Source organism: Lontra canadensis, unplaced genomic scaffold (genome assembly GCF_010015895.1).
Source record: "Lontra canadensis isolate GAN:19392208 unplaced genomic scaffold, GSC_riverotter_1.0 scaffold6, whole genome shotgun sequence".
NCBI lineage: Eukaryota > Metazoa > Chordata > Mammalia > Carnivora > Mustelidae > Lontra > Lontra canadensis.
Window position 1 is genome coordinate 29,705,735 of NW_022631000.1, and position 11,970 is coordinate 29,717,704.

The window sequence follows — 11,970 nt, forward strand, 5'->3', positions numbered from 1 at the left end:
TCTTGTTGCTGGCCTATAAGTGGACCTCAGTAAACATGACCAAAAAGAATTTCATCTTCCCTCTAAACTTTCTCCTTCTGTATTGATCTCCATGAGTTTCTACAGCTCTCTGTCCTGCAGAAACCTGGGGTTCACCTCATGTCACTAAGCACTGTTGATTTTTTGCTTCTGCTTATTTGGGAAATACTTCCCCTCCTTTGCAGCCCTCTGGCAATGCTCTGGCTTGGGCCACCAAATAGGGGACAGAGGAGCCTCTTGACTGGCCTCCTCACCTCCCTTTTAGTCTTCCTCCCATCCATCTCTTGCCTTGTCACATACCTGCTTAGTAAGGCTTCCCATTGCCTGCAAGATCAAGTGCACTGCCTCCGGACAGCAAACTCTCCCCTTCTGATCCCTGACTTCCTCCCTAGCCTTGCCTTTCTGCTCCTTTCTCTAACGTCCTCTGTACTCTGGCCACAATAAGCTCTTCATAATTCCGCTCATGCTATTCCTTTGCTCAGAATGGCTTCTTCGATGCCATGGAGTGAACTCAAACTCTAAACCTTAAGATCTCTCTCCCAATTCCCCCGTGCCTTGCCCTGACAAAGAGCAATTCTCCTCGTTGGAGCGTTCAGAATAAAAACCATAATGGTGATAGTAATTAGTGCTCTTCAGCCATCTATGATCCCGGTTCTTCCCCATTCTGGGCACCCTTGCACGTCCTGGCCCCTCTGAAGTTAGATGAGGCTGTAGGACAAACTTTCCCAGTAAAGTATACAAGGGGAAGTGGCATGTGTCCGTGCCAGCTCAGAGGATTTCGATGTCAGAGGGGGAACCTCCACGATTCTTGCCCTCTGTTCTAACAGCTGGCGACGTTCCAGATGGTGGCTGCATCCTGGAATGGGCCTCCAGCGGATCCCTGATGAACGTGTACTGTGAGCAAGAAATCAATCTTTGCTGATTCACCCGTGCGGCATGAACCTCCTTGTTATTAAAACATGATGTAGTCCCTCTTGACTGACGTACCTGTGCGCCTTTACAAATTGTCAGTTAGTTAAAAACCCTTTTGCCAGATTCTTCATTATTCATGGACCGGCACCCTCTCTTTCCCTTCATAACTGCAGAGTCTAGAATGTTTAGGCACAAAATAGACCCCAGTAATTTTTTCACCCCTGGGGGATGGAGGGTGAGGGCACATATACTCTAACTTACAAAGAATTTGTGTCTTACATATAGAGTCATGCTGTTTTCAATAGATCATTGGAGAGTAATAAGGATAAGATAAAGAACCATGTTTTTACAAACTAAGTATGTTCCTTTATTACTTGCCATTAATCCGTGTTTTATTTGCTATCTCTTAACGTATGGCTTTCATTTCAGCTGCCTTACAATTTATTTCTATCTGCTGGGTTCCTCTGTTGTGTTTTATCCTGAAACTTTGTTCTCCTTTTTAGTCAATACTGATTCCAGTCTAACAGTCCTGTCTTTTATCCTACAGTTCTTAAACAGGAGTTTAGTCAATCCAATCTAAACCTGTACTGAGGCATTAACCAAGAGTATTAGGTAGTTAGACTATCATGCAACACCAAAGCAAGGACAGAACAGCTGGTGGTAAGGGAGACAAAGAGCCAGACGTTAACTGAAAAGCAGTATGACAGGTTGAAAAAAAGCTTTTGGCTTTTGGAGTTAGGAAAGTTTGGAATTTATTTGGTTTTGCCATTTACTGCTCATGTTAGCCTCTGTATACCTCAACTCCTTTATGTGTAAATGTGAGTAGTGACGGAAATGTTGCAGAACTTTCAAGAGACATAAGTGAAATCGTTTCTGTGGATGCTCTATGTACATTGGAAGTAACTGCTTAAAACTTTTTTAAACATGATGAGAATGGCAGGGGAGTTGTATTTTCACCAAGAGGAGTGGATAGAATAACCCAGTGCTGTGAGAGTGTCTGCATTTTCAAATCTCGTGATCAGTCACTGGGGCTGGGAGGGAGCGCTTTGGCTCACAGGTGACCAGAGTACTTATCTGTACATTGAGACCAAAGATTCTCCTCGCCCCCCCGCCCCCCATAGGAGTCCCTAGATACATGGAATTCAGGCAAACTGTCTCTTGAAGCTCAGTTTTTTACTTTATTCCCTCCCTGACCAGGTGGGCGACTATTCCTGTAAATAATCCAGGGACTTTATATTTATAGCTAATTACTTATTTGGTACCTGTCACACACTTTCCTCAGCACCTGATATATTGTTTTCATTCTCATTTCTATTTCCCTTGTGCTATTTCTTGGACATTCTCTATGTAATGACTTATCTTAAATGGTTTTTAGGCTGATGACACACCTCTAAAGAGGACCCTTGATAATCTCTTTGGAAGGAGCAGAGCCCTTCCACAGGAGACAGGCAGGTGAAGGCCAAAATGTTAATTTTATTTCTGAGAAAGTGCTGGAGAACATGGCTTAGATTTTACACCAAGTTCTGTTGAATTAGTCAGCCTCACCCACCCAGTCACAGGTGGGGCTGGACAGCTGAAAGCCTCCCACTCCAGGACAGAGCTGGCTCCCTTATCCTGACCAGGTAGAGAACAGGTTCCTATACCTGGTTTTGGGCAGACTTGGAAAGAGGGGAAGGCTCTAGGGCTGAGAGCCTCGTATCCTGTTTCTTACTCAAACTCCTCAATCCAATCTCTCATTCCCTCTGAGGCCAGGAGAGTGTAAGGAAAGTGTGAGACCCTTCATGGAAATACACAGCTAAAAGAGTAGAAGATAAGGATCCCCAAACCTCCCACCTATGCGGAAACAGTGCTAAGTACCGCTCCACTGCTCCTCGCTGCCCTCCTTCTGATGGTCTTGCCCTTCCCTAATGTGGAGAGCACCAGACCCCTCACCTGCTCCCACCTTTCGTGGCCACCATCCACCTCAGTGATTCTCAGCCTTGGATACTACTGGAATCTCCCAGGGAGCTTCTAAAACCTTCCAATCCTCAGGCCCCACCTTCAGAGATCCCAGTTCGATTTGCCTGAGATACAGCCTTAGGATCCAAAGTTTTAGAGACTCTCCAGGTGATTCTAAAGCGCAGCCAGGGTTAGAGACCACTGACCTGATGGCATAGGTTTCACCAACCATTTTCGCCTTCCTCTAGCCAGATGTAAAATGCAGGTAACCCTATCTGTGAAGCTTCCAGAAAGAAGGCAGTCTCTGCCAATGTCAACAATGGTGCAGCAACTGCTTCCTAGATTAAAGCCATCTGGTAGCTTCCGAGGTCCTGCTTCCTTCTCAACTCATCCTTCTCCACATAAAATGTGTGTAAAGAGAGAAGTAAAGAGAAGAAGCACCCCTTGGTGCTCAGCGATTCATTTTCTTAAAAGGGAATAAGAGGGAAGATTTCTTTCTTCTTACAGCTATGCTCTTGATCTGACTTTGCCCTCAGCCCGTCTGCAGCCAGTTGTTAGGAAAATCCAGGGAAAGCCATTCCCTGACGTAAGCTCAGTGCATTTACTTCCTCTAATATCCGCCATCATCTCACACCCAGGTATGGAGGCAGGCTTCCTTCTGATAGCTGCATGGTCAGGGAGAAGGAAATCCATGACCCCAGCACTTCAGAGGAGGAGACCTGATGGTAAGACAGGACTGTTTAAAAGACCATTTTTCAGTACCTTGCCCGAATTTCTCTCAGCTGACGTGTATCCTCCTGCCTCAGCCCATTTCAGAGGAAGCCCCACCAGTGAGCCTTACTCAGCCATGGCAGCTGAGGGACGACAGCTGCTTCGGTGCATATGTGTGTCTGACAACAGAACCCATTTAACTGCTCCAAATCCACAGGGTATGATTATGTTGGGGTAATAACTCCTGAGAATGGCTTTGCTACAGTTATAACATGCTGAGAGGGAGCGAAATATGAATCCTGCATAAATTAGTCTGTCAAGTACAGTTTGCTATTAGTCAACTCCATCATACCTGGAATCAAAGTGTATCAGCTCCCAGCCAGTCTGGGTAGTTCGGTGCACGACTGGATTGAAAGGCGAATTTGTTTAATCTAATTTAAATAAGTTTTGTGTTAAAGAAAAAAAAAAGTCTTTAACTTTTGAAACCCCTGATCTCATTCAGAGATAAAAATGAGTTTTCATTTTTTTTTTTTAAATGAGATTTTAACTTACACTCTAAATCTAACCCATTGGCTCCTCATAAAACACCAGATTTTAAAGTGAAACGAATGCTGGGGACCTGCTTTTCTTTTTGTCCCTGCCTATTCTGAAACCGTTCATGACACCACAGGAAGGAGCCTACAGTTTTGGTCTTTGCTGCGGTGACATAATGTTGCAGTCCAAGCCACTTTGAAGATCTTACCACGAAGGTTTTCACTGGCAGTGCGCTTACATCAGCTAGCCACATGTGCAATCAGATATCTCCTCTCTCGGCAGAAATTATCAACATCAAGGTAATATGATGACATAACCCAAAGATTAGCCATAAGCATGTGACCAGCTCAACCTAGATTTTTTTTTCAGCCTAGATTATTAAACAGGCTTTGACTTGACGATTTTACCTTCCAAAGGTCAAAGATTAGGGCTTAGACATCAGGGCCACTGAAATGTGAGATAAAGAAGCAGCGCAGGAATTCAAGTCATAAGGCCAAGGACCCTTACATGGATATACAAGTTCCAGGTGTTGGGAAGTACTGACATTGTCTAACTGGCTGGTGAAACTGGAAGTACTCTTGTATTTTCTTCATTTCTTTGTGTCCTTTTTGCATATGGTAAGGAGACAGAACTGGCAATATCCTACGGGTCTGAATTTCAGTCTCCGGTCGGCTACCCACTCGATCTGTGACCTTGAGAAATTTGTGACCTCTCTGAGTTTACAGTTTCCATTTTGGTTCAAAAGGAATAGCATCGTCACACCTCCCATATAAGGGCTAGAGATGATTTAGGCACCCAGGAAATGGGCAGCTGAAATAAGTATTTTTTCTTTGGAGGTTGTCTAAACATCCCTTTAGGAAGATGAGTTACCTCAGAGGTTAGAAGAGAAAGCACAGCAGCAAATTGTAAGAACGATCTGGAGTCCTTCACCAATCGGTGAAGTTCACACACATCAGGGTTAAGTTCCAGAAGCCCCAAGCTTCATGTCTCAGCTGAGCCCCAGTTGGTGACTTTATGGCTGTTAGGGTGGAGAGTGATTTCAAGGAAAGGAAGGTGTGTGCTTGAGTGTGTATGTGTGTGTGTGTATGTGCATGTGTGAAAGGTGTGTGTTTAAGTGTGTGTGTGCATGTGTGCACACACATGTGCAAAACTCTAATAGGTGAGGCTGGTTCTGTGAGGGATTCTTCCTGGTAAGGGAACTAGAAGTAGTTGCTAAGGAGGAAGGAGACATGTCTTTTCTTGGCCAATATTTCTCACGAATTTGAGGATGATGTCTCCTCCTTTTGGATGAAGAAAACTCTGAGAGTATTAAACATACTGCTCATTCCTATATCTTTGCCATTATCAGGAAATCAATGCAGGAAGGAGGAGTTTTTCCAGTAAGGATGGAAGAGAAGTTTCCAGAAAAAAAATGGAGGGAGTAGGAGGTCAGCCTTTCACTGTATTTTGACCTTCGTTTTGGCTTTCTCAATAATGCCATTAGATGGTGTGGGTGTTTATGGCTGTTCCCACTAACCCACCTCCCTAGAATCCCAAAACATTCCATTCTTCATTTTCTCCTCCTTTAACCTGCAGTTTCCCACACAAATGGTAAAAGGTTTTGACAGGGAGGAAGACAAGTATTTGCTTTGATAACAAAATTCCTTTGGGTCCTGATAAATGGTAGGTATTTCCAAATACTTTAAAAATCATGAGCTTTGAGGACCAAAGAGTAAAGGCACACAAAGCTCACCACTTCTGAAGAGAGTGGCTGGAATCTGTCAGCAAAGACGTCAACCGACAGAGTAGAAGGGTCAAGCCATTTTAAAGCTGGAAGGACCTTGTTTAGAACAGCCAGCCTCTCATTACATAGCTCGTAAAGTGTCCAAACTAGAAGAGATATTAGAAATCACCCAGTTTCATCTCCCATTTTACAGATGGAAGAACTGAACACGGATGAAACGTGATTTGCTTCAACTCTAATCCCCAGTGAGTGACACAGACCTGCCTCAACCCAGATTACTTAATCTCATATGCCTGTTTACCAAACATTTCTCAAGCACCTCTTTGTGACTCACTGGTGGGAGTGTAGAGATGAGGAATACCCAGGCCCCCCCACCCCCCGCCTTCCGAGGGCTGAGGATCTCCTTACAAAGAAATACACATTCTCAAATACTTATGATCCAAGGTGACTTGAAATAATGGAATGAACATCAAGGTCTGGGAAGGACAAAGCAGGAAACAATTATTTGGCGGAGAAAAGTTGAAGAGTTTCCCTTCACACTGGTGCTTCTCAACCATTACTATCTTCGAATCCCACCATCACTTTTTTACTCCCCCTAATGGAAGGAAAACAAAATTTCTATTTGCTGGACTGTTTGAATGGGTGAGATCCGATATGAGGATCCAGAGCTAACAGGCAGGAGGGCCCACACAAGTGAGGCAAAAATGGTACAACTGTCTTTCCCCTTTCCTCCCACCAGGGCGTCTTCCCGGGTCAACTCCATAGGTTTCCCTCCTGCCAGACCGTCCATTAAGGAAGGGAGGAGGGACAGGCAGTGTTATCAGAAGGGATACATTAAGACCTTGGCAGCTCTGCCATGGTCAGGAGGGGTGAGAAAAGAGAAGCAGGTTATGCAGAATGGTGAGGGATAGAACACCTGGGGCAGGTGGGGGAGTCACGCTTGCAGGAGACCCTGGAGGTACAGTACCGACTTTCGGGAGTGGGGGCAGAGACCCTGAGTCTTAACGGTTGTGCTCCAAAATCTGTTTGAGGAGCCCCCTGCTTGCTGACACAGTAGTTTCAACATCCCCTCTGTAATATGGGTGATGGACCTCATCTGGTAAAGAAAGTCTGCTTTTGTAAAAATATGAAGTAGACTAACTCTCTGTTAAGCTTTCTAACAAACTTTCAATCGTAAGGTCTCAATTAAAATGCTTTAAAGGATGACTGAAGTTGCAAGCTGTGATACACGATTGGTTAGATATTATTTCCAAAAAAAATAAAAAAAAAGCCACCTCCATATGTTTTTATCAGCTCATTGAACTATCTTGGCAATAAATAGATCAGCATATCTAGGAATGATTGATGCCATATGATTCTTGGGTTTCGTATTTGATGATGCTCTGCAGTGTTTTGAATCACCAAAACAGAAACCCACCCACACACATTAAGCTCAAAACTGTTTTTGAGTTTTTCTCTTGATGGCTACAGTTAGAGTTTAAACAGCATCATTAAAATTTTACAGGTGACATATCAGGAAAAATTAAGCCCACCAGTTGTGTTTCCTTGAAAGGAAAACCGTCCTTCATTATAATGAATGAAATTGTGTGCTAGGTATGAATGCTAGTGACCTCTGGAAAATGAAGTGCTGACCCATAAATGGACGAGAATGAGTCAGAGTAAACGAGGCAGAAGTTTTCCCAGCATAACTGTGCGTGCTGGCAGGGAAGACTCCTGTTATAATTAAAAGAGATAGAGTAGTTAACAGGGAATATTTAATAGGAACAAACATGACAACAGTGCCTAATATTTTTCTGGTCCGTTCTTTAACCTCATGTTATACTATGTGTCTGTGTTTTAAAAGTGACATGTGCATTGTCCATAAAAATAACACGTAAACTTGTACAGCAGAACCAAGCAAAAATTCATTTAGAATATAGATAGGGACACTGTCGATGCCCAGTTTACTCAGAGTAAATCTTTAGCTAAATTGGCACTGTTCCATTGTGATAGCTATTAGCTACGCTGAAATGGCGAGTGAGCATTTGAAATGTGGCTCATTTGGGCTGAGATGGGCAGTAAGTGTAAATACAGACAAGATTGCAAAGACTAAGCCCTGGGGGAAAAAAAGTGAAATATCTCCTATCTTATACTGACTACATGTTAAAATGACAGTATTCTGGATATCTTGGGTTAAAGAAAAGTATCCTTAAAATTCATTTCACTTGGGGTGCCTGGGTGGCTCAGTGGGTTAAGCCTCTGTCTTCAGCTCAGGTCATGATCTCATGGGATCGAGCCCCACATTGGGCTCTTTGCTCAGTGGGGAGCCTGCTTCCCACCCCCCTCTGCCTGCCTCTCTGGCTACTTGTGATCTCTCTCTGTGTCAAATAAATAAATAAAATCTTTTAAAAAAAATTCATTTCACTCTTTTTTTCTAATATGGCTCCTAGAACATTCGAAGTTTTGTATGTGGGTTGCATTTATGGTCCACATTGTATTTCTGTTGACCAATACTGATCTAAATGAAAAGTTTGGTAAGTAAAGAAGCATTTAGCAATCCCACAGAACTGAAATGTAAATTCATATTAACTGATGATAACACAACAACATGACAAAAACTGGTCAAGAAGCGACTGATACTTTGATGAGTGCCTTTTCCATTCCTCCTACACTGGAAAGCTTCTTAAAATCCAAATATTTGCTTAATAACTTTCTAAAGGGGATACCTAGGTGGCTCAGTCAGTTAAGCGTCTGCTTTTAGCTCAAGTCATGATTCCAGGGTCCTGCGATCAAGTCCCACATCAGGCTCCCTGCTCAACAGGGGAAACTGATTCTCCCTCTGCCTGCCGTTCCCTCTGCTTGTGCTCTCTCTCTCTCTTTCTAACAAAGAAGTAAAATCTTTAAAAAAAACAAACAAACAAAAAAAAAACCTTCTAAAGGGAAAACGAGAAAGGAGGAAGTTCTGGGAAAGGAGTTGTGCCCTAATCATAAGCTGGGCTCTGGAAGAAACAGAAAATCATTATCTTGAGCTTTTGGGGAGCTCTGGATTTTGCTCAAAGTTTGCCATTATTGAGAAAACAGGGTTGGGCCTCTCATTCTCTTACATTAATGGGACAATACTTTTCTTTTAGGAAGAATATCAGAGCGGTCTCTTCTAACAGAGAGGGGTCTCTTCTCTAACAGAATACGCTGTTAGAACATCACTGGCGGGTTGATGGCATTGCAAGTGGGAAGATATGGACCATGAAGCTATCTTGCAACATGAGTTTAAACTTAGAGGGTGCAGTGTGTTCTAAAGGCACATTGGGGAGAGCCTGGGTGGCTCAGTGGGTTAAAGCCTCTGCCTTTGGCTCAGGTCATGATCCCAGGGATCTCCTGGGATCGAGCCCCGCATCGGGCTCTCTGCTCAGCAGAGAGCCTGCATCCCTTCTTTCTCTCTCTGCCTGCCTCTCTGCCTGCTTGTGATCTCTGTCTGTCAAATAAATAAATAAAAATCTTAAAAAAAATAATAAGGGAACATTGGTTAGGAAGTTTTTATCACAAGAGAGCTGTTTATCTAAATGAGCATTATGCTTTTTAGGGACTCTGTTGGGAGTGTTCAGTTTTCCCAACTTTCTCTCCTGTTCCGCTGAAAGAGATACTTCTATGCTTAGGCAGAAAAAGTGATGCTTACGTCTACTTTGCCAGCTCTCATGGAAATTAATGAGGCTTTCACAGCTCCAGAACCTAGAAAGTTTCTGTAGAGAGGTTGTCATCCCAGAACAGACGGATGTCAGCTTTTCTTTACAAGGCTGGGGGCAGATCATGGGGATGAATGCAATTCTGGGCCAGGTGATGGTGTGGTTTTAGACCCCACTGATTCTGAGTCCTCACAAAAACAAAGGGAGGGACAGGTGACTAGAGCAAGCACATCACAGAGGGGGCCAGCAGAGAACACAGCCATAAAAACACATGTTGAACCACCGAGGAATGTAGCTGTGTGAGGAAAAAGTAAGATGAAATATGCTTAGCGTCTAGTAAGTGTTCAGAGAGCATATTGTTTTGAAACCCGTCCTGGGGTATGAGTAAAGTTTATCTCTATTTCACTGCACAAAATGCAAAGGCTTCAGAAAATTCACTGTTCCCTGCTTTTGTCGAAATTCGTTTGTGAGACGCTTTACTCACGCTTTAGCTGCCGATGACTCATGGTTAAATCATTTCACTCATCTTTTTTCCTTTTTTATTTTTTAATACAGTTGGAAATCATGTGATATTTGGCTTTGTTCTCTTTCCCCCCTAAGGAAAGCTAAGCAACTCTAACAGCCCCATTACCTTAATGAACTAAAGCCATTCAGTGAAAAGAGTTGGTATTCACTTCATCAAATCTAGTGATGATAATTTTTTGAAAAGCTGAAGACTAATTCTTGGGGATTTTTTGGAGCCCTGTGACAATTCTTATCCTCTAATAACGTATGTGAGTGAACGTTGGTGTCCAATGACTGCTAAGAAGATATAAGGAATGTTGCAGAAATATAAATAGGCCAGCGCTGAAATTTAATTAGACACTGCATAGGTTAATAATAAATTCAATTAATTTAGCTTTCTACCTATGCTAGAGAAAAAAAAATACCCAGGCAAAATAATAATTCATTTTAAATGCCTCAATTGGTAACCTCCTTTCCTGAAGAGTGATTTATGCAGTAATTTACTGGCTGTTTCTTCATAAGATTGTTCCAAACCAGCCTTTTTGAAATAATAATAATTTCTGAATGTGTGTTGTGAGAGATATAACAAATGACTTCTTATTAATTTTCATTTAATGAGATGCCTATTCACATGGTAATTTTTAAAAAATTCTCTTCTTAAGATAAACAGGTTATAATACTATGGGTAACACTTCCATTTCACAAAAATCAAACAGGAAAATCTGTCTCATATTCTCTACATGATTTGAAGATCAATCTGATGCAAATTTTCTATACTAAATAGGCATCTATTTCTTTCCCAGTTAGCATAGCAGATCATTTTAAATTTCTATAGCCAAGGGATTCAAATTGGTTAAAAATTTTTTTTAAAAAGAATATTAGCGGCAAGAAAGGTCCTAGCAGGGATAATACAGGGTAGACAGGGTACAAAGCCATGAGCAAGGTAGAAAAGCAGCTAGAGTTGGTTAAGGAGCCTATGACACTGATCTTTTTTGGTTTTTTTAAGCGCAAAATGAACATCCTCTCTTACAGCTTTTATTTCTCCAAGCTGCCCCTCTTCTTTTTAAAAGAGACCAAAATTTCTAGCATAGATATTAATATTTAAGAACTTAATTGCTTATCCTCTCAAAGTTTAATTCCATAGCAGCTCATTAACTATAAGTTGTCATTAAAAAAACCAGAATGAAATAATTAATAAAAACAAAATAATAAAAACTAAGAAGAGGAAATTGCTCGGAAAAGACCCAAAAGGTTCCCATCTGTTTTAAAAGGCCTGAAATAGCCAGGGCAAGGCTCTTAAAAACAATCCCTTGCAACAGTTGAAAGAGTATGCCTAAAGTATTAAATAATTCAAACGCAATTGTTACTTACGTGAGAACCGAAAGGGCCTTGCTCCCAGCCCACACTGCCTCACACCCTCTCCATGGAAAAGCCCGTACTGCATCTCGCCCATGAACTTGTCCAGCTCCTGCCCAGAGGCATTGACGAGCAGAGCCCCTGTTTTGCAGAGGAAGGTGGCTTTGATCCACAACGGTGTCCCCAGGGCTGTCACCACTCCAAGGGCACACACGAAGCTTAACACCCCAGCCATGCAAAAAATGACTTTCTTTTGTTGGTTTGGCATGATGAGAAATGGCTTTTGTGAGGGTGAGGTTCAAAAACGAGACCTTGGGACTGACGAGAAGTGACTGCCCTTTTGGCTGCATTTATTACAGTGGCTGAACGGACAGATCCCAGCCGATCAGGAACCTTCACCCTCGAAGTGGTTCTTGTCAGCAGAATGCCAGGATGGAAGCTTCTTCATCATACCTTCTTGACTTCTCTCCTTTTCTGCTGTTGCTTCTCTCAAATTTGAAATCTTTGGACTGAGAATCTGTAAAATAAAACTCTTTCACACTGCCTTTGAGTATCTCCTCTTGTGTCACTTGGTAACAGAGGTCTAAGATAACAGATGGAGTCCTCTGGTAATTT

General features: G+C 42.5%; 1 protein-coding gene across 1 annotated transcript in view; it reads right to left on the minus strand.

Annotated features, from left to right (window-relative positions):
• The window catches only part of CLRN1 (clarin 1), a 36,278-nt gene extending 24,655 nt beyond the window's left edge, over window positions 1-11,623 (minus strand). The window contains exon 1 of the mRNA XM_032852662.1: window positions 11,371-11,623. Within this exon, the coding sequence (XP_032708553.1) occupies window positions 11,371-11,623 (253 nt within the window). The remainder of the gene's footprint in view (window positions 1-11,370) is intronic.
• Between the last annotated feature and the right edge of the window lie 347 nt (window positions 11,624-11,970).